Here is a 27,841-nt window from a genome sequence, read left to right on the forward strand (position 1 = left end):
GTGTACTTTGAGGGTTTGTGACTGCAGACCGTTTACATGCATCAAAACCTACATAACACACAAGGGGACAGGTAATAACCAGAAAAGCATGACATGGGACCTTTAATCCATGCATGCTGTTTTCATTAATGCGTCATTCATAAATGAAACTGGATTGCACATCTTATTTTATTCTGTAAACTGTATCACATAGTTAATAGTTTGCACATTACATGTTTCTAATTCTATACAGAAGAACACGAGATATATTTTACATATTTTAAGGTAAGTGTAAAAGTGTCTGTTATATATTTTTATAGATTCTAACTTTTTTAGTACTTGCTTTTTCTTTCAGTATACTATGTTATGCACTCACATGAAAAAGCAGATATTCTGTTCCACCTGGAGTAAATTCACAAGCTACCCTGCACAAAGTCATTAAAACTAGCTGCACCTTTACCAGCTTTGATAACACTTTAATCAGAGGTGGGAGAAGTACTCAGACCTTCTTGAGTAAAGTAGAAGTACCAGAGTGTAGGAATACTCTGTTACATTAAAAGTCCTGCATTCAAAATGTTACTCAAGTAAAAGTAAAAAAGTATCAGCATCAAAATATACTTAAAGTAGCGACAGTAAAAGTAGTCATTGTGCAGATTGGTCCATTTCAGAATAATAGATATGATATGTTTTATAATGATTGATCATTAAAGTGTTCTCAAAGCTGGTAAAAGTGCAGCTAGTTTGAATGACTTTGTATACTGCAGGGTAGCTTGTGAATTTACTCCAGGTGGAACTAAAGTCTGATTTAAGACGTTATTATATTTCACATTATTAATCCAAATCTGTAAAGTAACTAAACTTCAATAAATGTGGTGGAGTAACTCAAGTAAAGTCAAAATACTTAAGTACAGTACTTTACACCTCCGACTTTAATGCATCAATAATTATAATCAAAACATATCATATTATTCTGAAATGGGCCAATCTGCAGAATGACTACTTTTACTCTTGGTACTTTGACTTGTAACAGAGTATCCCTACACTCTGGTACTTCTACTTTTACTTTAGTACAAGATCTGAGTACTTCTTCCACCGCTTTTGTCCCTCCCAGTCTGCCGTAGCCGCTTTTATCATCGGATACCGGAAGCCGTGAGGTCCTTTCCCCCGCAGACTCCAACATGGTGAGCTGTTCTTCCTCACGATTCCTCTCTGAAATAATCACTAAACATCTCTTTTTACCGCTATATTAGCACAAACGTACAACTCCTAGGTTGAAACTCCACATCTTATAAACGGATCGATGTCTAAATTGTAACGAAAAGCTTCGATGTTTGCTCTTTATTGATGATTTAAAAAATGTTCTCATCCTACTTTGGTTTTCCACGGGCTCGTTAGCATTAATGTTGCTATCACCGTTAGCTTGTTAATTTAACTGGAACAACTGTTATACAGTATTGGAAGAGTCGCTTTTTTTGTGCGCGATGTGTGCAAATTGTGTTTTTATTTCTACAGTGTTAAAGTCCTGTGTTAACAAACTCAATATATTAATGCTAAATATGCGGTTATGTTAGCATGGCTAGGCCGCAGCCAGTTATTCTGCGGCATGTTAGCAAACAATGCTAACATGGCTAAAACTAGTTTTAATGTCTATTTATTGGTGTTTTCACCATTTTATAATCCGGTATTATACACTTCTGGTTCTGGTAGTGTTCAGGACGTTTTGAAGCGGTTGTTGTCCCGTTATTTACCCGGTTTTGTCCTCTTTTCCTCCAGGCAAGAGGACCGAAGAAGCACCTCAAGCGCGTCGCAGCGCCAAAGCACTGGATGCTGGACAAGCTCACAGGAGTCTTTGTAAGTAACAACTTCTAACAGTGTATTTATTGTTAATGTGTGGTTTTAATCTGGGATAACTGGGGTTTTAATGGTAGCTTTCAATGTTGGGGTCTTGTGTGTATATAGGATGCTTCGGTATGAACAGAGGCATTGAAAGCTAACTTCATTATTTGTCTTTCTAAGTAACATTTTCCTACAGTGTGTTCTTATATTCATTTTAATAGCCATCTTTTGTAAAACTGTAGCTGTTCATGTTAGGGTTTCATGTATGTTGATGGTCTTCATCTTCATGAACTGCAGCCGAGGCAGGGATTGCTCACTTGCAGTCTACTTTACCTCACTTGTTGATTACTGTATCCAACATGTACTTGTATTAAATTTATGTTAGCTTAAGACCAGTTTGTGCCTCAATAAGTCGATTTACTGCAGTCCTTAAAAGTGTTTCCTGATCTAATAACCATTAGTCAAAAAGACCTAATGGGAAACCTGGTCATCAGAAGTCTTAAAAGTGTTGGATTATTTGCTCCAAAAATAATAGATTACCTTTCATAACGGAGAACTATTGAATTTGGTTATCGTTGATTAAAAACACATGCTTCAAACTGAGGTTGTTTCCCTCACAATACCACAAGTACTTTTCTTGCTCCTGCTAGCATGCAACGTTTTCATCTAGGTGAAGTTAACGGCAATGCACTTCTAAATCTGCAATGTTAAGATGCAATTGTTGGACAAAATACCTCTGCAGTTTCTAGAATTATGCCATTAGCTTATTTTTCACCAACCTGATCACCAGCTGTCATTTGACATCACAGAATAAATCATTATAATGCAAATTCTTCACTTGAATGCTCTATTATCTATTTTAAGTTGAGAGGTTTTTGCAAGTTGGGCTTGAAATGTTTACAAAGCAGCCACTATTGTATGCAGAAGGGATACATGAGGTCTGATAAACGTTATATCACTTCTTAAAGGAAATGGTTGAGCTTCAGGTGCAATTATGTTTAAAAAACCTAATAGACAGTTGAAGGACCGTACACACAACCATCATTCAAGGTAATAATACAACTTAATGTTATGTTTCTCAGGCTCCTCGTCCTTCCACCGGTCCCCACAAGCTGAGGGAGTGTCTGCCCCTCATCATCTTCCTGAGGAATCGCCTGAAGTACGCCCTGACCGGAGATGAGGTGAAGAAGATCTGCATGCAGAGGTTCATCAAGATCGACGGCAAGGTCCGCACCGACATCACCTACCCCGCTGGATTCATGGGTGAGTTCACTCTTAAAAGTTATTCACAGCTCATATCTATGGGTGAGTTTTCGGAGATTCTTCAGAGCTTTCTGTCAATGTTTTTATTGGTTTTTACAACGCAATAATGACGTAGCACATGCATGACAAATACATAGTTACAAAGCAAACAGACAAAACACAGCTCAGTCTCAGACATGCATACTTATCAACGTATCACATTTATGATCAGAGGAGATTCATGAGGTTCCTTTAACAAGAAAGCCGACAATTCAGGTCCACGGAAATGTAAGTAAGACTGCCAGATTGTATAGGACTGGTCAGATTTGGCGTGTAAAACATTTGTGAGATTTTCTGTCTGTTAAGAATTATTAACATACTCTGCAGAATGGCTCTTTTGGCAAGTGTTCACGTTTCAGAGCTCATATCGGCTCTACGTTTTGTCTGTCAATGTTACATTACTCACATATTGTGCGTAATTGGTTAGTGTTAACATTTGGTTAAGTAGCTCTGGAAATGGTTTCTGTGGTGTTGCTGTTGGATGTGAAGCTGCTAACTTCTACAACGATGCATCTGTCAGTGATTAGGAGGAGCGATGATGATGATATTTTGGTTTTGATCAGCAATGAGTTGAAAATACACAACCAATCCTCTAAGAAGTTCTGAGCTCCAGATACAATCACCACTTGTGTTTTCAGGTCCTGTTAGACAAGTGGAACGTCTCCAAGTCAGTCATTAAGTTGCTTCATATTTGAGGCCATGTTTGCTTGAGCTTACATGTCATATTATTTTGTTAAGAAGTGGCTTTTCAGAGTTAAAAACTGCACATTTGACTGTTTTTTTCAGCCATGGTTGTCAGATCCAACACCATCTAGTTGGTTTTCTATACTGTCAAGCTTTTGTATTTTAAATGACTTTGGATTTGTGATGTGTCGACTATATTTAACAAGGCTATCATGGATTTCAGTCGACGTATATTAAAGGAAATAACTTGTTCTGGTTCAAGTGGTAACCCTTTTTTTTATTGGGATACAGCCATTTGGAAAAGGGCTAGTGATACCCAGACACCACAGAACAGAAGTGCAACGTAAACTTGTCCCACTTGGCTAGATTATAACCTGGGAGAGATTGAGATTCATATTGTCTTTGGGAAGATTTGGAAGCAAACATTTCTTTGCAAGTGCATGGCCTCAAACAGGAGTTAACGGTGCTTGCGGTCACGCCTCCACCCACCTTGCCGCTGGTCAGCAGCCTCCATGTGGAGGTGTGGAGTTTTAATTTCAGAATCCAAGGGGAAGCTGTCGATGACCGCTGTCTATTTATATATTACATCCACACTGATCAGTCTGCTACTCTGGGCCATTAGCAGGAGTAGAACAAGTTGATGGCTACTCTTTTTAAATGCTATTAGGCATTAACACGATGCACTTATTATCCAATCTTTTATTTTTTTACACAATTGACTAAATGTACACTATTTCAGATAAGTAAGTTAAGTTTTGCATTTTGGGAGACATGGTTTCCATATTCACTGTCACACTTTGACTGTTTTTGTATTGTATAAAATATTTGTTAGGGCTTTATGGTACTTGGTTTGTCATAGTTTTGTATTTGAAAGATATCTATTAACACGAGAAGTAGTTTTGATACACTGACAGGAGTAAAGATTTGATCAGTTTATTAAATTGCAATTGGCTGATCAGTGTTCCAGCGTTTAATCGTTTTGGCATTTGACTGACTTGTGTTAAATCCATAGAGTTTTTTTTTAAACCATGAATTCCTCGTGAGCAGTAGAGAAAGTGTGTAATCTAAAACCCGCTTGTCTCTGTTTATCCAGATGTGATCAGCATCGAGAAGACCGGAGAGCACTTCCGTCTGATCTACGATGTGAAGGGACGTTTCACCGTCCACCGCATCACTGCTGAGGAGGCCAAGGTAACGATGTTAAGCCCAAAATGTTACATCTTTTAAGTTTCGAGAAGTTACCCCCCCCTTTTGCTTTCATATAACCAGTCACCTCTCATTCAAACAAAGCATAAGAGGAAACACTGACATAAAAACAAACATTGTTATTACTTATTCCTTCTACATGACTCTGGTTGTAGTGACAGTGCTGAGATTTGGTTGATTTAAATTAGTCTAATCGTCATATGACGGCGTAGTGGGTTGTCCGTAGGTGTTCGGATCAGGGGGTCACAGGTTCAAACCCCACTGCAGTCAGCATGTCGTTGTGTCCCTGAGACACTTCACCCCAAATTGCTCCTGTGGGGATTGCCCACAGTATTGAGTATGTAAGTCGCTTTGGATAAAAGCGTCTAACAAATAACATGTAATGTGAGAAGGGGTTTAAGGATTTGGTTTTATGCCTGTTGCCAAAAGGATCAGAGCTGGGTTTCAAACTGGTTTAATCTCCTAAAACCTCTGGTGAAATCTGGTTAAAATCCTCTGCTGTGGGAAGAACAACAACAGCAGCAGTTTGGCATCGAGATCTGTTCCTTAGTTTAATAATAAGCTTTTCCTGGGGCTCAAAGTGCTTTACATGCAACTGCAGGCCAGGTCACAGGCTCCTCCAACAGTGCAACACAAACAATTATAATCTGGTGCAGAATACTCTATATACAAGAAATTGTAATATTGATATATATGAGTTGCAAACAGATGGATGTTCGTTCAAAAGTTCAGGTGTTTAACGGTCTTATGGCCTGTGGGATGAAACTATCCTGTAGTTGTTTCTCTTCTCACACGTGCGTTCTCCTAACCCTTCTCCCCTTCCTCTCGCAGTACAAGCTGTGCAAGGTGAAGAAGCTGATGGTCGGCACCAAGGGGATCCCCCACCTGGTGACCCACGACGCCAGAACCATCCGCTACCCGACCCCCTGATCAAGGTCAACGACACAATCCGCATCGACCTGGACACCGGCAAGATCTCCGAGTTCATCAAGTTTGATACCAGTAAGTCCCAGCCCCCCCCCCCCCCCCCCCCCCCCCCCCTCAAAGCATTTACCGGTAACACTTTAGATCAAGGTATTCACCATCAACTAATTGCTACTTAACATGCATATTAGAACCAAACTACGAGTTAGAAATGCATCATTTTGAGTTATTTTGACACAATGAACACTTGCTACACTTGTCTTGTTACATCAGAGTAGATCAGATCTGTTGGGTATTATTACGGGATGATTACTATTCTTGTGCTACTGCATATTAAGACCAAAACTCATGTACAACAACTTCCTAACTTCCTAACTTGTAATAAATAAACACAAATTAAAGGGTTATTGAGGAAAAACTCTCAACTAATGGCTTATTACTTGTAGAATATGGTCATGTAGAATAAGGCATTCGTCTGTCTGTCTATCTGTCTGTCTATCTATCATTAATAAGTGTTTTATACCGAGTCATAAAGAGCCAATGCACTGCTAATATGCATGTTAATTAACAACTAGTTAATGGTGAATATGTGTACGTTAATATAAAGTGTTACCCATTTATAGTACTTTGTCTATAGATAGAATCGGAGAGATGAAACCCTCTTTAATTCTCAGTTACATTTGACCTCTGCATTTAACCCATGCTACTAATAGGTGTCTATAAAGTTATTTAAAATGGAAACAAGCTCTAAGCAAACCTTTAATTTATGTATAACCCTACCTAGCTGTGCCCTAAGACTATTGCTAACCCAAGGAGCAATGATGATGTTTTTGGTTTTGATCAGCTCTGAAAAAACACTACCAATCCTCTAAGAAGTTCTGAGCTCCTTAAAAAAAGACCATTTTAATCAGAAATGCATCTTTACAACTTCACCTAGAAACAAAGACTACAAAATACCTTTTTTTATTGGTGCTTATTTGTGTCCCTTGCTTAAACTCAAACGGGTAACTTGTGCAAAGTTAGACATCCTAAATGTGTACTTTTGTTTTGAACGTAGTTTTTATTTCAGTCTCATTATACATGCATGATCACATTTTGGTCCACAGTTTTTCCATTTAGCTTTATCTACATAGCAACATAAGAAAGAGTACAAAAATAGATCAATAGAAATACTAATAAAATAGCAACGGTCTGTCTCTATCTGTCTCTCCGTCTGTCTATCTATCTGTCTCTCTGTCTGTCTGTCTATCTCTCTGTCTGTCTGTATGTCTCTCTGTATATCTATATCTATCTATCTATCTATCTGTCTGTCTGTCTGTCTGTCTGTCTCTCTGTCTGTCTATCTATCTGTCTGTCTGTATGTCTATATGTCTGTCTATCTATCTGTCTATATATCTGTCTGTATATCTGTCTGTCTATCTATCTATCTGTATGTCTGTCTGTCTATATGTCTGTCTGTCTGTCTCTCTGTCTATATATCTGTCTGTCTGTCTGTCTGTCTGTCTGTCTGTATGTCTGTCTATCTGTCTATATATCTGTCTGTCTATATATCTGTCTGTCTATATATCTGTCTATATATCTGTCTGTCTGTCTGTCTGTCTGTATGTCTATCTGTCTATCTGTCTATCTGTCTATCTGTCTATCTGTCTATCTGTCTGTCTATCTGTCTATCTGTCTGTCTGTCTGTCTGTCTGTCTGTCTGTCTCTCTGTCTATATATCTATCTGTCTATCTGTCTGTCTCTCTGTCTATCTGCTTGTCTGCTTTTGATGATCCTCCTAACATGGTTTCTCCAAACTACAGTGTAGTTAAGTCGATGAAAATCTCAGGTCCCAGGCTCCTCAAACAGCGCAACACAATAAAAATAGTGCAAGTAAATACAATACAATAGAATAGAAGTAGTGCCATAAGAGTCTAAATACAAGTGATACATAATGTGTAAGTTGCAAACAGGTGATTGTTCTCAGTTCAGATGTTTACCAGTCATCTTCACCTAGAAACCAAGACTACAAAATGCCTTGTGAAGTTGGCGCTCCCTGGAATAGTTGGACGTCCTGAATTTGTACTTTTGATGATCCTCTGACATGGTTTCTCTCCTCCTTCCTCCTTCAGGTAATCTGTGCATGGTGACCGGCGGTGCCAATTTGGGTCGTATCGGTATCATCACCAACAGGGAGCGTCACCCCGGATCCTTCGACGTGGTGCACGTTAAGGACAGCGCCGGCAACAACTTCGCCACCAGGCTCTCCAACATCTTCATCATCGGCAAGGTGAGGGCACGGAGAAAGACTGATGAGCTCCAGGAGAAAAGGAATAGCTCATATCCTCAGATTTCAGATCGACTTTGGGAGCGATGATGATGCTTTTGGTTTTGATCAGCACTGAAAAAACACTACCAATCCTCTAAGAAGTTCTGAGCTCCGTAGATAGAACATTTTCAACTTTAAAACGTACCTTTTTCTCAAACTCTCTGCCTTCTCCTTGACTTTAAATCATCGGAGGTCTCAGGGAAACATGAATGCTAAATGAAAACTAGGTTCAAGCACATTTGTACTCTATTTATAACCCCAACTAAGAGTATTGCTTACCCTAGAAACACTAAAGGAGACTACAATAAGACATTTAAATGTAATTTCTACTAACTTGTGTCCCCGCTTAATCTAAAATGGCTAATTTATGCGCGGTTGGCACTCCTTAATATAGTTTAACGTCTAGATCTGCTAAACCAAACCCAACAAAGGTCTGGATATTCAACGGCACAGTGTTTGAACACTTGATGAGCTGTGATATCAAACACATTGAATTATTTTAAGTACCTCTCCTGTGAGAAGTGTCTGCGGTGACATTTATTTTGACCACAGCTGTCGTTTATGTGCTGCGTGACATTTATTCCACGGTGCTTTTCCTCGCCTTGGAGACGCCATCGAGTGTTGAGCCGTCTCTCCCTTTTTATAAATACTGTTGTGTTGAAATGTCACTTGGCCACAATATTATCCTCCTGAAATCTTAACGGCAAAGCAATGAAACGACTACAAATGTTAATTAAACTGTATATGCTAATTATAAATGGTCAGGAATACCCGGTGTAATCATTCCCATTGTGGTGTTTCCAAAAGAAAAGAAAAGCACAAATCTTGACTTGTTTTTGGTCCTTCTTGGCTTGAAAGATTAAACGGCTAAATTATAAATGGTTGCCCAACAATATATTGCATTTAAATTCTCCCCTTCATGTATAAATCAGGAGTACAAGCTCCTGTTATGAATAGTTTTAGGATCTGTTCCTCTTCATCATCTAGTGCAGCCTGCATCAACATAAAATGAAGACTTAAGAGCACAAAACATGACTTTTCTGCACCAGTTTTTGACCATTTCCCACCTGTCTTTGACCATTTCCCACCTGTCTTTGACCATTTCCCACCTGTCTTTGACCATTTCCCACCTGTCTTCGACCATATCCCACCTGTCTTCGACCATTTCCCACCTGTCTTTGACCATTTCCCACCTGTCTTTGACCATATCCCACCTGTCTTCGACCGTTTCCCACCTGTCTTCGACCATATCCCACCTGTCTTCGACCATATCCCACCTGTCTTCGACCATTTCCCACCTGGTTTTGACCATTTCCCACCTGGTTTTGACCATTTTCCACCTGGTTTTGACCGTATCCCACCTGTCTTCGACCATATCCCACCTGTCTTCGACCATATCCCACCTGTCTTCGACCATATCCCACCTGTCTTCGACCATATCCCACCTGTCTTCGACCATATCCCACCTGTCTTTGACCATTTCCCACCTGTCTTTGACCATTTCCCACCTGTTTTTGACCATTTCCCACCTGTTTTTGACCATTTCCCACCTGTTTTTGACCATTTCCCACCTGTTTTTGACCATTTCCCACCTGTTTTTGACCATTTCCCACCTGTTTTTGACCATATCCCACCTATTTTTGACAATTTCCACCTCCATCCTGTTCCCTTTGATCCACACTAACGTATCACTATTTCCTCTCCTTTCTCCAGGGCAACAAGCCATGGGTGTCCCTGCCCAGAGGAAAGGGAATCCGTCTGACCATCGCCGAGGAGAGAGACAAGAGAATGGCCGCCAAGCAGGGCAGCTAGAGGACCACTGCCCCATGGTTTTCAAATAAACTGTTATTTACAAAACACTTCACTGGTCTGGGTGTCTTTTGTATTCAATACTAGGCTTCCTACACTCAGATACACATGCATGGGGGAGTTTAAATGCCTCTAGAGTCATGGCAGGGAAAATCTAATAATATATGAATATCTGGGTTTTAAGGTGACTGCTCCACTTCTCTTCACTATGTATTCTACACTCAAACTGATGGCTTTACTGTATTAAGACTCACGAGATATTGAGAGTGTTTTGAGGTTAGTCCAAATTCAGTCAAAGCTAGGCGATGACATCCTTTCTATTGATTTAAAGTTTTCTATATTATGTGCCCCGTCCTAAGTTTTAAGGTCAGTGTTGAACAACATTCAGCGTATAACAGTGTTTTCTTTAAAGGGGACCTATCATGCTAATATTAAAAATATCAATGCTTGTCTTTGATAAACAGTTTTATAAATAGAGTTGAAGTCAAGCTTGCTTAGCACTAGGGCTGTACCCGAATATTCGTTCGTTGGAGTACTATTCGGGTTTCAAATTCGTTTTTTGCACTGCGGCTGCCAAATTGAATTTATTGAAATCTCCAATATCAACGTAAGAGCTTGTGCCTCTTCGGGGGGTGCTAACACTTAACCATAAACGTTATCATTTACTTTCTCCGTCTTTATATGTAGATATGACTTTTCTCCGTCGCGTTGTATCCATAGCAACAACAACTTCCTGTCAACAGCACTAACTCCTTCAAAATAAAAGCATGTCCATAAAAAAATAGGAAGCCAAGCCAAATTACACTTAAGACATATACAACTGCAACGAAAGTAACAAACACAATGCAATATCCTTTTCAATTTCAAAGAACACAAATTGAGTTACATTCACAAATAACTATAAAACAACAATACTGTGTAGAATAACAATGAATGCCTCGAATAAACCGAAATACACGTGTTGAAGCGGTTCGCTGCTGATTACTACAGAATATCCGGAGCCCGAAAAATGTTATTCGGGACAGCCCTACTAACTTGGCACCAGAACAACTCTCAGTAATGCAATGAAGATAAATAATAATGCTATCCTAATAGACTTTAAAGACAAGCTGTCGGTGGTTCAGGTCAGTTGTATTCCTTGATAAGATGTCTGTACATGAATGGTTCCTATCTACTTAACTACGGGTGCTTTTGCATTGATCTGGTCAAATGAACCAGCTTTCCCTCCATGTTTCACCTGAAGCTCATCCTCATCTAATCCCTCCATCCTTTCCTCTCCATCCTGCACGCATCCATCTGTTGAGGCTCCTTAATCCCTCCCTCCTTCCTTTCTCCACTCTCATCCTCTTTGTATCCCATCCCCCCTTTTTCCCATCTTCCATCCTCTCAATTTCAACATTTGTTTCCTCCTTTCCTCTCTAGCCTCCTTTGTATTATCCCTATTCCTTACTCCCCTTTTTAAAACCCAAACTTCTCCCTTTATAGTTTCCTCATGTTTTTGATTCATCCTTGTTTCCTGACTTCTATATTTACAAGTCTGCACCCTTATTTACTTCATCTTTATTTACAACTATCCCTCCATCATTTAACTCCTTGCCCCTTTTCCCCTTGCTTCCTTGCTTTCCTTTCATCCTTTCCTATATTCTTATCTACATTTTCTCACACTTGTCCTTCCTATCTCCTGCTCCATCTTTCCCTCACTTCATTTCCAACCATCCTATATTGGCTTAGAAACGTCCTTCCTTACCCTCCTTTACACCCTTGCTTCCTTGAATTGATTCCTTAGATTCTTTAACCATTTCAAATCTTGATCTCTTCCTTTCCTTCCACCTTTTACTTCTCTCAGTCCATCCTACCTTCCTCTTCCCTCCCTCACTTCACCCTTTGCATCAAACCCTTCCTAATCCACCTTTTCTTTCTCTATTTCCAACCCTATCTTTTAGTATCTATCCTTCCCTTCTCTCCCTGCATCCATCTCACGTCCTTCCTGCCTCCTTCATCCCTCCCCCTCTCTGTGTTCTGACTTCAGTACCAGTCCATATGGCGACTGCTGGGATCCAGCCTGCTCCGCGCTGCAGAAACCTGGCCTGGCACACACCAGCTCTGTGTGTGTGTGTGTATCATGTGTCCTGTTCTGGCCCTCAAGTTCACCTGAGTGTGTGTTTCAGTGACTCCTTCTCCCTCGTGACTTACATTTCCAACCCTACCTCTCCAAATGCACCATACATACCATAACACACACGACACACACAGCAGGAATGTGTGTGTGTGTAGAGCGGTATGGCCGTCTGCTCTGTGTTCTGCAATCCATCATATTTGGCAGCGAGGTGTAAGGACAGTGAGGACAGTATGTGTGTATGAAATAGTGGATGAAGTATTCAGATTGTGTACTGAGCTAAAAGTACTCATACCATACTACAAAAATACTCCACTTTAAGTATCTGAAGTACAAATTATGATAGTAACGATGACCTCGATTTGACTCGAGGCTGCAGCGTTTACAGATCAGTGTGTGAGAGATGAAGCTGCAGATTTAATACTTTAAAGTCTGTGGTTTATTAACAAATCAAAAGTGGCAGCGTTGTCCCCGTTTTTTTTATAGGCCTGGGACCAGTTCTTGTAAACAAACACACACACACACAAACACACACACACACACACACACACACACACACACACACACACACACTTTGAACATTTGAAATATGAGGCTCGCCAGACGCTCTGGTCCTGCTCAGCATCCCCTTGTGAGCAGAGCAACAATCACATTTGATTCACACACAGACACACACACACACACACACACACACACACACATACACTCTCTCACACTCTCACACGCAGAGGCTTTGAAGTGCATTTGGCTGGATGGTGAGAAAAGAAATGAGCTGCAGAGAAAAACATCCACTCAAAGAGAACAAACCATTAAGTGAAATGATCTGAAGAGGGATTCCACAGAGCTGAACGCACTCATTGACACAGAAAGCAGTCACTCAAAATGCATTGAATTAAATGCATTTATCCTGCAAACCTCACACCAAAGGCTAACTGTTGCAACAGTCCAAAATGAAAGACTGGAAAAAGTGAAAGTCAGACTCTCAGAAGCTCAGTCTGGTCTTCAGCATGTTGCATCAGGGTCGTGCAAATAACAGGATCTTAAGTTGCGTGTTTTCAATTGTATTTTGGGGAATTTGGGTGTCAATTAGGGGCTTGGTTGATTTCAAATCCGTATTCTCTCGCTCTGCATCTCTCCGTGGTTTAGTGTTTGTCATTCTTTGGTAATTTTGTAGTCCTTTTGCATCTCTTTGTAGTTTTCTGGTAAAGTCAATTGTATTATATAGCGTAATATCACAGAATGTGCCTTAGCCAATCAGGTTGATTCTCTTCGTAGAGAGCTTTAGTAGTTGCTTTGGTGTCTTTGTAGATATCTTGTGTCTCCTTGTAGTCTTTTTGTCTCCTTGTAGTCTTTTTGTCACTTTGTCTCTTTGTAGTCTAATCGTTTTTTTGTGTGTGCATTTGTAGTCCTGTGTCTATTTGTAGTCCTTATGTGTCACTTTGTAGTCCTTATGTGTCACTTTGTAGTCCTTATGTGTCACTTTGTAGTCCTTATGTGTCACTTTGTAGTCCTTATGTGTCACTTTGTAGTCCTTATGTGTCACTTTGTAGTCCTTATGTGTCTCTTTGTAGTCCTTATGTGTCACTTTGTAGTCCTTATGTGTCTCTTTGTAGTCCTGTGTCTATTTGTAGTCCTTATGTGTCACTTTGTAGTCTCTTTGTAGGTTTTTTTTGTAGTCTTTCTGTGTCTATTTGTAGTCCTTATTTGTGTATTTGTAGTCCTGTGTCTCCTTGTAGTCTTACTGTGTCTATTTGTAGTTCTTTTTGTGGTCATTGTTGGTCTGTTCCTGGTTTTGAATGTGTGTCTTTGAGTGACAGTCGGTAGGTGAAACCAGACGGGTACCTCTGACACTTTGGGCCCCCTTGTCTTTCAAACATTTCAAATAAACTCACATGAATCACTTTGGATGTGACTCAAACTGATGCTATTGATCAAAGTGTTGCACGGAGAGTGAATACTAACCGTGGTGAGGCGGAGAGAGAAGAAGGAAGTGACCTCAGATTTGCATTGACATATCTACACTGTAGGTATGTACAAATGACAATAAAGTCCTAGAAAGTAATGGAGGTATATTTGGAGCGAGCGCCCTTTTGCAGGAGTAGAAGAAGTGGGCGGAGCTTCTGAAACAATGAAGTCAGTCATCGGTCGGATGGAGGGAGGAAAGAGGGAGGGAGAATGGGTGAGAACAGCTGTTTCTAATCAATTGCTTCCATGTGATTGACAGCCTGACTGACTGCCGGCTGATTGGCTGACGGCGGGCAACTTTTGACAACTCAGTTTGACCTTACTTCATCTGTTAATTGACATGTTGGTTGTCATGGCAGCTGATTGGTTGGCCCAGCGACGACACTGATACGATTTCTTTTTTTTGCACGATGTGGTAACTGTTTTCGGATGACGTAATGCGGCCGCTCCCTTCCGCTTCTTCTCCCTTTTCTCCTCCAGCCACTTGTGCACTGCTTGAATCAACATCTCACACACACACACGCACACACACACACTCAACACGCACACGCACGCACACACACACACACACACACACACTCGATCCTCTGATACTCTCATAAGTTTCTCATGTTGATGTTATCAATTGTGTCAATAAGAGGCAGTTTATGTTTAAATTCCTTCTCTTTTCTCCATCCCCCTCTTCTTTAGACAGACACAGACTGCATGAACAAAAACATTTAGGTAAGCCAAGTTCACGTCTGGGAGGGGTCTCAAAAGGGGGCCCAGGGGCGCTCTGAGGGCCAGATGTGCTTTCTTTTTTGGGGGGGGGGGGGGGGGGGGGGAGGAGGGGTACGTTCACGAGCCTCGAGAAGAGGCAGTTTTCACAAGGCTCCGGAGAAAGTCCTGGAAAGTGTTTCAGAGACGTGCGCTAAAACGTCATCGTGCAGTAAATTCACCTCCAGCTGCAGGATGAAAACGCCCGTTAGAAGAGAGGGAACAATGGTTATCAGAAAATGTATAAAAGTCTAAAACTTAACGGAATGATGTGAGGATTTCAGTAAATTAGATGTAAAACAATCAATTTGACGGTAAATCTGAAGGGTTGCATGATAAAAAGACTTTCATTTAGCTTTTTCTGTCTTCCCGATATTAGTTTTTCTCCTTGTTTAATATCATATGTAGTGTTGCAGACAGTTTGAGAAGAGAGAGTCTGGAAACAGCTCACAGACATGCTGAAGTTTTTGAGATGAGCCCAAAAAGATGGGAGCGACTGATGGATCAATTGAACACAAAACAACAGTAGGAGGGAAAGTCAAAGGTCAGAGCGGTTAAAGAAACCTGAATGAATGAGCAGATACTGTTGGCTTCAGGTTGTTTAAAGTCCCAATCCATATCTGTTGTTCTAAAAAGAAAAACATATCCCGAACAAAAGGATCAATTCACCTCTCAGCCAATCAGTGACCTCGTCTTGACACAGTGATGTAATGCACCTTTTCATGGACTTTTTAACCTGAACCAGGGTTTGTTTTTGTAGTTTCGAAAGTGTACATTTACCTCATAACTTTTAAAGAGCACCTGCTAACGTTGTGCTAAACTTTGATAGCATCCACAAGTACGTTGGTGTTAAATAAGCTTCCTTTGCTAACGTGCTAACTTTCGTAGCTTACGTATGAGCAGATAAACACAGATTTTAAACAACTCTAGACAACTGTTTTTAGTGTTTTTAAAGCTCTTTAACATCTAGAGCAGTGTTTCTCAAACTCTTTCATACCAAGGACCACTTAACCAATAAAAAAACACTCGCGGACCACCTAACTCCACAAACACATCGTTTTTCTAGAACAGATTACAAATCGCCTGAAAATGGTACAAACAGGTGGCAACATGTGTGACGAAGGTGTTGCGCTGGGCTATATCATGCAATCGAAAGTGAAACTTAAGCTCGCTCCGTTGCGGAGATATTCCCGCGAGAGTACGGAAAACTTAAATGTATTTATTTATTTCAAATGTGAAATGTTACCAATATACTCATGGACCACTAGGGGCAGGGGACTAAAAATCAGCCCGGGAAACTCGACCGGCCGAACTCGGTACCGCTAGTCAATTGTCAACGGGGGGGGGTGCTAGTGAATTGTCCGACCGGCCCAGTTCACTTCGGTACCGGCCCATGCAGACACAGAAACATTGGGTTAACATTTCTTCAAAACTCCAGCTGAAGACATATTATTAAACTAATCAGAGGAAGTAGATTCTTCACATCTCCTTTTTGGGAATAAAACTCTAAATTCATGAGTCATTTCTCATGAGAGGAGGTGAACAGAGGACAAATTGTGAGATTTACAGCTGAGGATGTGAGCAGCTGGCTGGGGGAAACGGTGGTGAAGCTAAAGGAAATACAACTCAGAGATGTGTTGCTTAAAGCTAACCACGTCTGTAGTGTTAGGTTTTCTTCCCTGTGCACTTGTCACTTTGTGTGGAGGAAGAAGAAGGTAATGTTGGTTCACCAAGATGTGGCTCAGAGCGAGGGTGCGTTCAGGGACCAGGAATAGAGCAGGAATTCTACAATAAATCTAATCTTGTGACTGTGTTTTCCTCTTTCTGAAACTCGTGGCATGTGAAAACGATGACATGTCAGAAGCTTCAGATCTAATAGGTGTTAACTTGCGTTTTAGCTACAAGAAAGCTTGTATCCAGGAGCTAAGTGAGCGGCTTGTTATGTGCTCATCCAGATTAGCAGGTCTCCAGACAAGTGCCTCTGAGCTTTAACTTGTTTGTCTTGATGTGACGTTTAAACTACTGGCCTTTAATGGGTTTTTTTTCCAAATCTGTGCAGACTTTTAGCATTTAAACACAGAAAACTCCAAATAATAGTGTAAATAAAGCATATAGGAGTATACGATGTATAATCCTGTCTGGTGTGAAGTGTGAATTTTCTGTCTTCTTCTTGTTCTTCTCGCACTTGTTCTTGTGTACACACACACACACACACACACACACACACACACACACACACACGCACGCACGCACGCACGCGCGCGCGCAGTCGTGCATGAAGGACTCCTGGAGAGTTCATCCATCCCTTCTCCTCCTCTCCTTATCTTCCTCCTCTTCCACCTGTCCTCTTCTTATTCTTCTCCTCCATCTTTCTTCTTCTTCCATTTCTACTTTCCCCTCCTCTTCACCTCCTCACCTCTCTTCTCCTCTTCCTCCCTCCTCCAGGTTTCATCGGGAAACACCGGACTGTTGCGCTCCGTGTCGCTGCGTAAAGCCGGCAGAAGTGAGTAGTGATGCTGAGCTAAGTACCTTCAAAATAAAAGCACGTTTTGAGGAAAAAATAGGAGCTCAGACACACTAAATAATTCCAGAAATGTCACCCAAAGCAGCACATATAGGTTACGATGTCAGGCGTGTGGCGATGTGCGTTGGGATCAGGGGAGCACATGTTCAAACCCCACTGCAGTCAGCATGTCGTTGTGTCCCTGGGCAAGACACTTCACCCCAAATTGCTCCTGTGGGGATTGCACACAGTATTGAGTATGTAAGTCGCTTTGGATAAAAGCGACTTACAAGTAACATGTAATGTAATGTATACAAATGTTCAATATTTAATAATGAATACCAAATAATAGGACATATAGTGATAGGTTTACTTTTGTTTCCAGAAATAAGTGCCAATTGGTAAAGCCTGCACAAATAGGACTACCTTTAAAATATATTCTATTATTTTAAGCCAATGTTATAATTTTTTAAGATTATGTTAGTTGAAGGGTGTATTTTCATATTGTTGGCTTCTATGACCAATATAGCCCAGTAAAGTGTCAAGAACTTATTAAGTCTATATATGAAAAAAAGATGGTCTTTTTATAAATTGATGAATCATTTTGGGAACTTAGGATGTTTGGATATAAATCGTAAGAAACTTTTATTTTGTGTAAAAATGTAATTTATTTTTTATTTGCTACATTAGTTTTTAAAATAGTTTTTAGAAAAGCTTTTATAATAGAACCATTTTTTGCTCCTTTCTTTAAAACAAGAGTATTCTACTACCTTAGTGTTTGTATGCACAATTTACACCAAAGCAAATTCCTCTTATATGTAAACCTACTTGGTAATAAAACCGATTCTGATTCTAACTTTTCAGGCTTTTATTTTGTACATTTCAACCGGATGTTTAGCTTGTTACACCCTGGCTGTCTTCACAGCAGTCTCCCCAGCAGCTGAGTGTATCCTCTCCACCAAGAGAGAGAAAAGAGCTCGCTCGCAGTCAAAAACAATGAGTGCGCACGACGCGCAACTCTCTCCAAACGTCTCCAGCCACCGCCCCCCCTCGGAGGACCCGGAGCATGCAGCTGTGCGCCAACCGGAGGGAGAAGGACCACCGGAATATAACTTGACAACCTGCGGAGTTTGTTTTTGGGAGTAAATCATGCCTTTCTGCAAGCGGACGATACTTCCCAAGGATGTGTGCAAGCTCTCCGCGCGTCCCCGCCTGCAGGAGGAGGTTTTCGGGGACTTGGCGGATGTTTGCGGCTTCACTATGTGCTCGGTGCTCCGGCAGCTCTCGGATCTGTCCCGGCACTCCGTGGGCATCCTGGAGGAGCTGGAGGGCGAGCTGGTGTCCGCGTGCCACCGGTCCGCGAGGCTGGAGGGTAGAGTGGCCCGGGTGCAGAGGCGCGTCACCGAGCTGCTCAGCAAGCCTCCGCCACTGAGAGGTGAGAGGAAATGAAAAAACACACCTGGAGTCACTTTACATGCTTCAAAGTTTCTGATATCAGAACCAAATTCCTGCTTTCCTGTGTTTCTGTTACTTGTGTCCATGACTAGAGGTGGGAGGAGTACTCAGATATTGTACTTGAGTAAAAGTAGAAGTACCAGAGTGTAGGAATACTCTGTTACAGTAAAAGTCCTGAACTCAAAATGTTCCTCAAGTAAAAGTAGAAAAGTAGTGATTGTGCAGATTGGTCCATTTCAGAATAATATATATGATATGTTTTAAAATGATTGATCATTAAAGTGTTCTCAAAGCTGGTAAAGGTGCAGCTAGTTTGAATGACTTTGTATACTGCAGGGTAGCTTGTGAATTTACTCCAGGTGGAACTAAAGTCTGATTTAACACTTGATTATATTTCACATCATTCATCCACATCTGTAAAGTAACTAAAGGTATTAAATACATGTAGTGGAGTCAAAGTTCACCATTTACCTCTGAATTGTAGTCGAGTAGAAGTACAAAGCAGCAAAAAATGGAAGGTATTTTACAGTATGAGTAGATGTACTTAGTTACTTCCCACCTCTCACCATGAGTCCCCATCAGCAAGCCTCCACGAGAGGTAAAAGGAAATTAAACTATGGATGTAATTCCTGGAGAAATGGCTGTTTGCTGAGTTTCTGAGTGAAAGTATGAAGAAGCAGTTAGCAGGTGAAGGTGCATGAATATTGTTCAAGTCTGAAGAGTTTCTCCGTTGACTTCTATAGAAACATGTTGGTGAATTATGGTCAGGACTAATAGAGCGCACCCGTCCAAATTCCTGCCTTTCTGTGTTTTTCTTACTGTCCATGACTCATGAGTGCAAACAGTGAGCGGTCACTGCTGAGATCTGTCCAGGCTGTGAGTAAGAGGTTTATTATTGGAGGGTTTGTTATTGTCAGCTGGTGGAGATGTGCCCTGCGTTCAGTGGCTGCAGGAAATCTGAGAAAAGTAACACAAGAAAGATCCAGAAAAGAGGTTAAACCATGCTTGAAAAGGCGACTAATTAATTGACAATTTGTAACGTTCAATGGGTGCGTGTCAACAAGTAGTGTAAGAATTAGATTTTCTGGTGTTTCCGTCTTGGAGTTTCACATTTTTGGGGCAAAATAGGATGAACTAAGTCTTTCATCTTTTCCTGACAAGTACACTTTTTGTGACAGTGGCTTTGCTTGGTGGAGGTGCAGGTTTACAAGCTGCTCCTGAAGGCAGCACGATGTGGGTGTGGAGAGGAATGTGAGCTGTGTGTGAACGCAGAGATGTCATACGTGCATTACAGTTTTCTCTCTACCTGTCACCTTTTCAATGTCACCTCCTTCTGTGATGCAACTATACAGTCTTTTCTTTAATATCTGTGGACTTTCTCGCACAGTTTTGGAGTTTAAGTGAGTTATAGAAGGTCATTCAGATTCAAGATGATGCTGAACTTAAAGCCTCTGATGAGAAATGTGGCTGACTTTTTGTTACTCCACACGGATGTTTGAATGATTTTTGCAGTTTGACAGTATAGCAGTCTTGTTTCCACAGTCTTGTCTGAAGTGTGCTCCATTAAATCTCAGTTTAAACACTGCGACTGAGACATCTTGTGTGCAGCTGTTTCAAAATGAAAATGATTTGCATATTCACAGTTTCTGGATTTGATTCAATCGAAGCTTTTTTTCCCTGAGAAAATGCGTATAAGTAATTATTCAAAGAGTATTTTCACGAGTCCTTAAACATGACAGGAAATGCTCTTTAAGTCTGAACTCTTTTTTTAACTTTAAGAGTCATGTTGGGGTAAGAAATGTCAGAATTTATTTGGGATTTAGGGTCGATATCATCTTTAAAATCATCTGCAGATTTTGCACATTTGTTCGTCCTCATATTTGATATTTTACGACTAAGAATTGCCTCTTGTTGTACAATGAAGTATTTCGTGTTTAATTCAAGTGTTGCTTCTTAAATGCAGTCAGTGCACCGGCCAACAGTTGCAGAATTGAAGGTCTTACTGTATATTTTCATCATCTTTATCAAAACAAGCATGTGCAATCCAAGCCAGTCTTCACAGCAGGCGTTTCTGTGGCACTCGTCCATCCCAGAGTTCTCAGAGCTCTCCTCCAGAGAAACCTCCACTAAATCAGAAGCTTGTGGTTTTTCTGACAGACGGTTTGAACGGATGTTTACTTTAAGGTGGCTTTAGACGTGTGATTTTGTGCGCGCAGGTCACCACGTAGTCCACAGCAGAGTCATTGTTTCAAGCTTTTCAAAACGCCTCATAAAGTCTCACAATAACAATCTATAATCTAAAATAAACCTGCGATACAATATGTCATCACAATGCAAATCAATGCTGTTCAATAGTGTGTACATAAATACACAACAATACTGTGTGTTGGAATGGATTTGCTTGCTGTTGCTGAGCTCATTAGTGTCAACATCTACCTGACAACAGCTCAGGTGATGCTGCCCAGATGCATGATGGGAGATTTTTTATTTTGCAGTCCTGTTTTAAGTCTGCAAACTATGCACAAAAGTTTCTTCTTTGTACAGCTTAAGCGCGAGTGAATGAATAAGGAAAGCTGACTGTGAACAAGAGTGTGTGTGGTGTGTGTGTGTGTGTGTGTGTGTGTGTGTGTGTGTGTGTGTGTGTGTGTGTGTGTGTGTGTGTGTGTGTGTGGTGTGTGTGTGTGTGTGTGGTGTGTGTGTGTGTGTGTGTGTGTGTGTGTGTGTGTGTGTGTGTGTGTGTGTGTGTGTGTGTGTGTGTGTGTGTGTGTGTGTGTGTGTCTTTCTGTTCTTTCTGTTCTTTCTGTTCTTTCTACATTCTGTGTGGGTTTTGACTGTATCACTGACATGTGGGCAGAAGCACATGCTAAGTAATCAATAGAGCCTTCCCTGATGATCATCATCATCATCATCATCATCATCTATTTTCCTCTCTTTCTTGCCTCCTACTGTCTCAGCAAAATATGTAAAAAAACAATGATCTCACAAAAACAACAACAAGGTATAAAAATGTAGTTTTCTTTCTCTGCTGCGTGATTTAAAAATCTTCGCTCTGCAGTTTCATCCACGTTCCTCTGAATTTGAGTTTCCACACTGTTGCTTTGAGGCAACTGAGAGTCTTTTTGACCCTCACAGCTTGCCATCTATACATATTTAACTTTTTACACTTTGTCATATTTGCTGACATGTTTGTGAAGCATGACATGAGTTTGATGTTGCATGTCTTGGTGGCACAGTGCATGAAAAGGGTCAAACTGAGACAAAAACATAACCTGATGGAGAGATGTAATGACACATATAACTTTATTAATGCATATATTGCTTGTTTTTATGTTTTTCTTCTAAATATAGCAATATAATGCACACAGTAAGGGATTAAAACCTTTGAAATCCTAATTGTCTTGGATATAATTTGGAATATAATGCTATTAAGTGATCCCTTTTAATTCAACAGTGTAGGCATCAAATTGACTCTACATTAACAGACATATTAGTCAAATTATTTATTTAATAATAATACAAATAAAACAAAAAAATGGATTGAAATAAATACAATAAAATAATTTAAATAAATAACATTTAAATAAATAAAATAAAATTATATAAAATAAATGTTAAATAGAATAAATAATAAAGGTGCAACAAAAGTGGCGCTATAGCCTTCAATGGTGGCCATCTTCCATTTAGCTTGTTCTGTTTCTAACTGCTACTATATTCTATAAATACTACTTTACTATACTGGTATAAACATGTTTTACCCGGTCTCCATTGCATAATGTCGGGTTTCTGCGGCTTCAGCCAGGAAACTGTTATCATTTTTCACTGGTCATGGTTTGAATCGGTAATGATGAGAAAAAAAAAAATCACATTCTTTTCCCTCATTTGTGGGAAAAAGTGTTTTTCCCTCCTTTAACGGCCGAGGACAATCCCCCCCTCCACCTGCCAAAACAAGAACTGCGTAAGGCGTTTCTGAAACACATGTTCAGGCCTCCATGAGGGGGTTTTTTCCACCCTGAGTTTGTTCAGGAGTCGGATCTCGTTATAGGGTTAGGGGTGAAGAGGAAGAGTCTCAGAGGAAGAGGAAGAGGAAGTCGATCTGCGAAGCTGATATCGCAAGTTTTCACGTGTCCAATTTCCACTGAAGCTGTCACTCAGGAGCAGAAATACTTTGTTACTGTACTTAAGTACATTTTTCTGGTATCAGTACTTTACTCCACTACTTACTTTTCTGACCACTTTCTACTTCTTACATGTTGAACACAAATACCTGTACTTTCTACTTCTTACATGTTGAACACAAATACCTGTACTTTCTACTTCTTACATGTTGAACACAAATACCTGTACTTTCTACTTCTTACATGTTGAACACAAATACCTGTACTTTCTACTTCTTACATTTTGAACACAAATACCTGTACTTTCTACTTCTTACATGTTGAACACAAATACCTGTACTTTCTACTTCTTACATGTTGAACACAAATACCTGTACTTTCTACTTCTTACATTTTGAACACAAATACCTGTACTTTCTACTTCTTACATGTTGAACTCAAATACCTGTACTTTCTACTTCTTACATGTTGAACACAAATACCTGTACTTTCTACTTCTTACATGTTGAACACAAATACCTGTACTTTCTACTTCTTACATTTTGAACACAAATACCTGTACTTTCTACTTCTTACATGTTGAACACAAATACCTGTATTTTCTACTTCTTACATGTTGAACTCAAATACCTGTACTTTCTACTTCTTACATGTTGAACACAAATACCTGTATTTTCTACTTCTTACATGTTGAACACAAATACCTGTACTTTCTACTTCTTACATTTTGAACACAAATACCTGTACTTTCTACTTCTTACATGTTGAACACAAATACCTGTACTTTCTACTTCTTACATGTTGAACTCAAATACCTGTACTTTCTACTTCTTACATGTTGAACACAAATACCTGTACTTTCTACTTCTTACATTTTGAACACAAATACCTGTACTTTCTACTTCTTACATTTTGAACACAAATACCTGTACTTTCTACTTGTTACATTTTGAACTCAAATACCTGTACTTTCTACTTCTTACATTTTGAACACAAATACCTGTACTTTCTACTTCTTACATTTTGAACCCAAATACCTGTACTTTCTACTTCTTACATTTTGAACCCAAATACCTCTACTTTCTACTTCTTACATGTTGAACACAAATACCTGTACTTTCTACTTCTTACATGTTGAACACAAATACCTGTACTTTCTACTTCTTACATTTTGAACCCAAATACCTGTACTTTCTACTGCTTACATGTTGAACACAAATACCTGTACTTTCTACTTCTTACATGTTGAACCCAAATACCTGTACTTTCTACTTCTTACATTTGAACCCAAATACCTGTACTTTCTACTTCTTACATTTTGAACACAAATACCTGTACTTTCTACTTCTTACATGTTGAACCCAAATACCTGTACTTTCTACTTCTTACATGTTGAACCCAAATACCTGTACTTTCTACTTCTTACATGTTGAACACAAATACCTGTACTTTCTACTTCTTACATGTTGAACCCAAATACCTGTACTTTCTACTTCTTACATTTTGAACACAAATACCTGTACTTTCTACTTCTTACATGTTGAACACAAATACCTGTACTTTCTACTTCTTACATTTTGAACACAAATACCTGTACTTTCTACTTCTTACATGTTGAACACAAATACCTGTACTTTCTACTTCTTACATGTTGAACACAAATACCTGTACTTTCTACTTCTCACATTTTCCAAACAGGCTGGTTCCTTTAGTTTGAATGTGTGTTTGGTGGCGTGATCATTATTATTTAGAGTCATTGCGTGCCTATTGATTTGAACACGATCCGTGTATCCATCATTTCCTGGTCTTCTCTAAAGAAGAGGGACCAATGAAAACGTTGTCATGTTGCCGTTGTTCAGCATGGAAACATTCATTAGCTAACAATGACATTATTGTTCTATTAATATAAAGGGAGGTCAGGTACTCTTTAAAACAGCTGGTAGTTATGGGTACTTTTTACTGAAGTACATTTCAAAGCCTCTTTACTTTTACTTGAGTAAAGAAGTTTAGTCAGTACTTCTACTTTTACCAGAGTATTTTCAAACACGAGTATCTGTACTTCTACTTGAGTAAAGGATGTGTGTACTTTTACCATCTCTGCTCAGGAGGAACTTGAGGAGTTTTACATCCAATAGTACTCCAATTTAGATGAACAGTTTCTTTACCAAGGTCACAACATGTAGAAGGTCTCAAATCCAACATGTGAATATGAAAAACAAAACGTATAGAAATCAAATCAATAATAACACTGAGAACGTAAATAACACAGGTATAACAGAAATAAAATAAAAGATGGGTTATATATAAGGTCATCCTACATATTACAATAATACAGTCTAATATACTAAATACTAAAATGTCCATTTACCAGAATATATTTAAAAAAAAGAAGACATTTCATATTATTTTGGGGTGTCACACAGTCCAGTTCCTTTTATAATCCGTCCATTATTAATCCCAGTTTCCTCCTATTGCCTCCACCAATGGTGTCCATCTTTCTTTAAAATGTTCCCTCTGTAATCGTAGCATATATATAGTTCTTTCCATTGTATAAATATTTCTTAGAATTGTCAGCCATTGCTCTTGTTTTAAGCCATCTTATTGTACCTCTTCTCCCTCTCTGCTCCGCACACTGGGGTTTTTATTTCCTGCCTCTTTCTCCCGGAGCAGGAGCATCCCAAGTATGCGAGTGGGAACCAAAGTGTTTTTCTTTTCGGTGCCTTTTTTCCAACTTCATTCTCTGGGAAACCACATTCTTCCTGTGACCCAAATCTGATTTTAAAGGCTGATTTTGCACAAGTTTGATATTCCCAGTTGAGGTTTTAAAAAGCTTCTCTCTGTGGTTTGAGACTATAAGCAGATTTCTGTTTTAAAATATTTGTATTGAAGTTTTCAAATACGAACGTTACACATACATACAATAACGGACATTACACATACATAAATGGTCAGTGTAGGTGGCAGATACAGTGTAAAATCAAATGAATAGGCATGCAAATAAACACAGGTCAGTGTACAGATGATACAGGACAAAAATCTGAAAGAATATGACGTGGGCTACTACACTTTAGAATCGTATTCCCGTTGCCCCCTTCCCCGCCCCGGTCTTTGGTGTTATTAATCATTACCAACTAGGGCTGTACCCGAATATCCGAATATCCGAATATTCGTTCGTTGGAGTACTATTCGGGTTTCAATTTCGTTATTCGGATATTCGGATATTCGTTTTTATTTTTATTTGAATTTATTGAAAACTCCAATATCAACGTAAGAGCTTGTGCCTCTTCGGGGGGTGCTAACACTTAACCTTAAACGTTATTGTTTACTTTCTCCGTCTTTATATGTAGATATGACTTTTTCTCCGTTAATCTCCGTCACGTTGTTTCCATAGCAACTACAACTTCCTGTCTACAGTGCTAACTCTCCTTCAAAATAAAAGCATGTCCATACGAAATAGGAAGCCAAGCCAAATTACACTTAAGACGTATACAACTGCAACGAAAGTAACACACACAATGCGATATCCTTTTCAATTTCAAAGAACACAAATTGGGTTACATTAACAAATAACTATGAAACAACAATACTGTAGAATAACAAAATGAATGCCGTGAATAAACCAAAATACACGTGTTGCAGTGGTTTGGCTGATTTGGGATTTTCAGTTTTGTAATCTGGTTAATCATGTTAAGAGCCTCCTTCCAAAAACGATTGACCACATTACATTCCCACACACAGTGAAGAGTGATCCTTCGTTACATTTAAAGCAGATGTCTGGGGTATTGGGAAGATTTCTCTTTTTGGACAACGACCAATCAGTGATGTCACAGCAGGTGTTTCCTTTCGCTTAGCCGCTTTCACACCAAGTACTTTGCCGTACTTAGTTCCCAGCACTTAGTTCCCAGCACTTAGTTCCCAGCACTTAGTTCCCCCATGGAACTAAAGAGCAAATCGCGTTCACACCAGAATAAGTTCCCTGAGGGAAGATTACGCAAATGAAGCCGCTGACGTCACTTCTTCTTCTTCTGCTTTAGGTTTACTGGCAGGCCGCAACAACTTCACGGCGTATACTGCCACCTGAAGTCCCCGGCCGGATGTCCCCGGAGTTGGGGACTGGCTTCAGTAGAAGCTGCAGGGACTCCCAGCAGCTTCTACTGAAGCCTTCAGAGTAAATCGCCAGAACGCTGACACCTCCTCATCTCCACTGCTCCCATGTTTTCTTTTGTGTTGCCATAAGTTAGTCTCTCTCCGTTGGTGCGCGGGGCTAATGCTAATGCTAATAATGCTAATGTCAGCAAATACAATGGCGGCTTCAAAAAACTTTTCCGAGTTTTACGGGGCGTGGTTTGCAATTCGCCCAGCCAATCAGAAATTTGAACTTTTTTCTCCCCAGGAAAGTACCACCTCTCTAGCAGGGACTGAAAAGGGGGTGGAAAGGTTCTCATGAACTAAGTTCTCTTTTTGGTGTGAATGCAAAATTCCAGGCACTAACAGAACTAAACGGGAAAAGTTTGGGTAAAAGCACTCCTAAGGGCAACGCACCTGCTGTGACATCACCAATTGTGGGCGTGGCCTAACATGAGTTTTGGGACCATTTTCTGCTTTATTTTGTTACTTTATTACTATATAAACTTTGGGCAGTGAGCTGCATTGTGGGTAACCATGTTTGACAAGAATGTGCTGAATAATGAAGACAGCTTCTCTGATTTTAATCTTTTAAAAACACTTTTTTAGGAGTGATACATCTGAAAGGTGCCCTTAAAGTTTCCTCCTATTTTACCTAAATGCTGCACATGATAAAGCTTTTTTCAAGAATACTTCGATTTGTTCTGACCTAGTTTGAGTTTTTAGTTAAGTAGAAGAGACCAAAGTGGTGCTTTTAC

At 39.9% G+C, this 27,841-nt stretch overlaps 2 protein-coding genes and 3 non-coding genes across 5 annotated transcripts in view; all 5 read left to right on the forward strand.

Moving 5' to 3' along the window:
- Positions 1 to 1,086: 1,086 nt before the first annotated feature.
- rps4x (ribosomal protein S4 X-linked) lies at positions 1,087 to 10,099 on the forward strand. Its single transcript, XM_034149964.1, is given in 8 exon segments — positions 1,087 to 1,160; positions 1,753 to 1,830; positions 2,898 to 3,078; positions 4,895 to 4,992; positions 5,839 to 5,926; positions 5,929 to 6,009; positions 8,043 to 8,200; positions 9,953 to 10,099. Coding segments are annotated over 8 exon segments (786 nt in total). The 5' UTR covers positions 1,087 to 1,157; the 3' UTR covers positions 10,052 to 10,099.
- Positions 3,650 to 3,727, forward strand: LOC117497965. Its single transcript, XR_004557517.1, has one exon. It is a non-coding gene; the product is annotated as a small nucleolar RNA SNORD61 (small nucleolar RNA).
- LOC117497962 lies at positions 6,747 to 6,817 on the forward strand. Its single transcript, XR_004557515.1, has one exon. It is a non-coding gene; the product is annotated as a small nucleolar RNA SNORD61 (small nucleolar RNA).
- On the forward strand, positions 8,281 to 8,351 carry LOC117497964. The gene has a single exon (XR_004557516.1). It is a non-coding gene; the product is annotated as a small nucleolar RNA SNORD61 (small nucleolar RNA).
- An 8,438-nt stretch (positions 10,100 to 18,537) lies between the features above and the next one.
- Positions 18,538 to 27,841, forward strand: part of nhsl2 (NHS-like 2) — a 143,011-nt gene continuing 133,707 nt past the window's right edge. Inside the window, exon 1 of the mRNA XM_034149982.1 lies at positions 18,538 to 18,823. Coding sequence (XP_034005873.1) covers positions 18,538 to 18,823 — 286 coding nt within the window. The remainder of the gene's footprint in view (positions 18,824 to 27,841) is intronic.

This window comes from Trematomus bernacchii, unplaced genomic scaffold (genome assembly GCF_902827165.1).
Source record: "Trematomus bernacchii unplaced genomic scaffold, fTreBer1.1, whole genome shotgun sequence".
NCBI classification, from domain to species: Eukaryota; Metazoa; Chordata; class Actinopteri; order Perciformes; family Nototheniidae; genus Trematomus; species Trematomus bernacchii.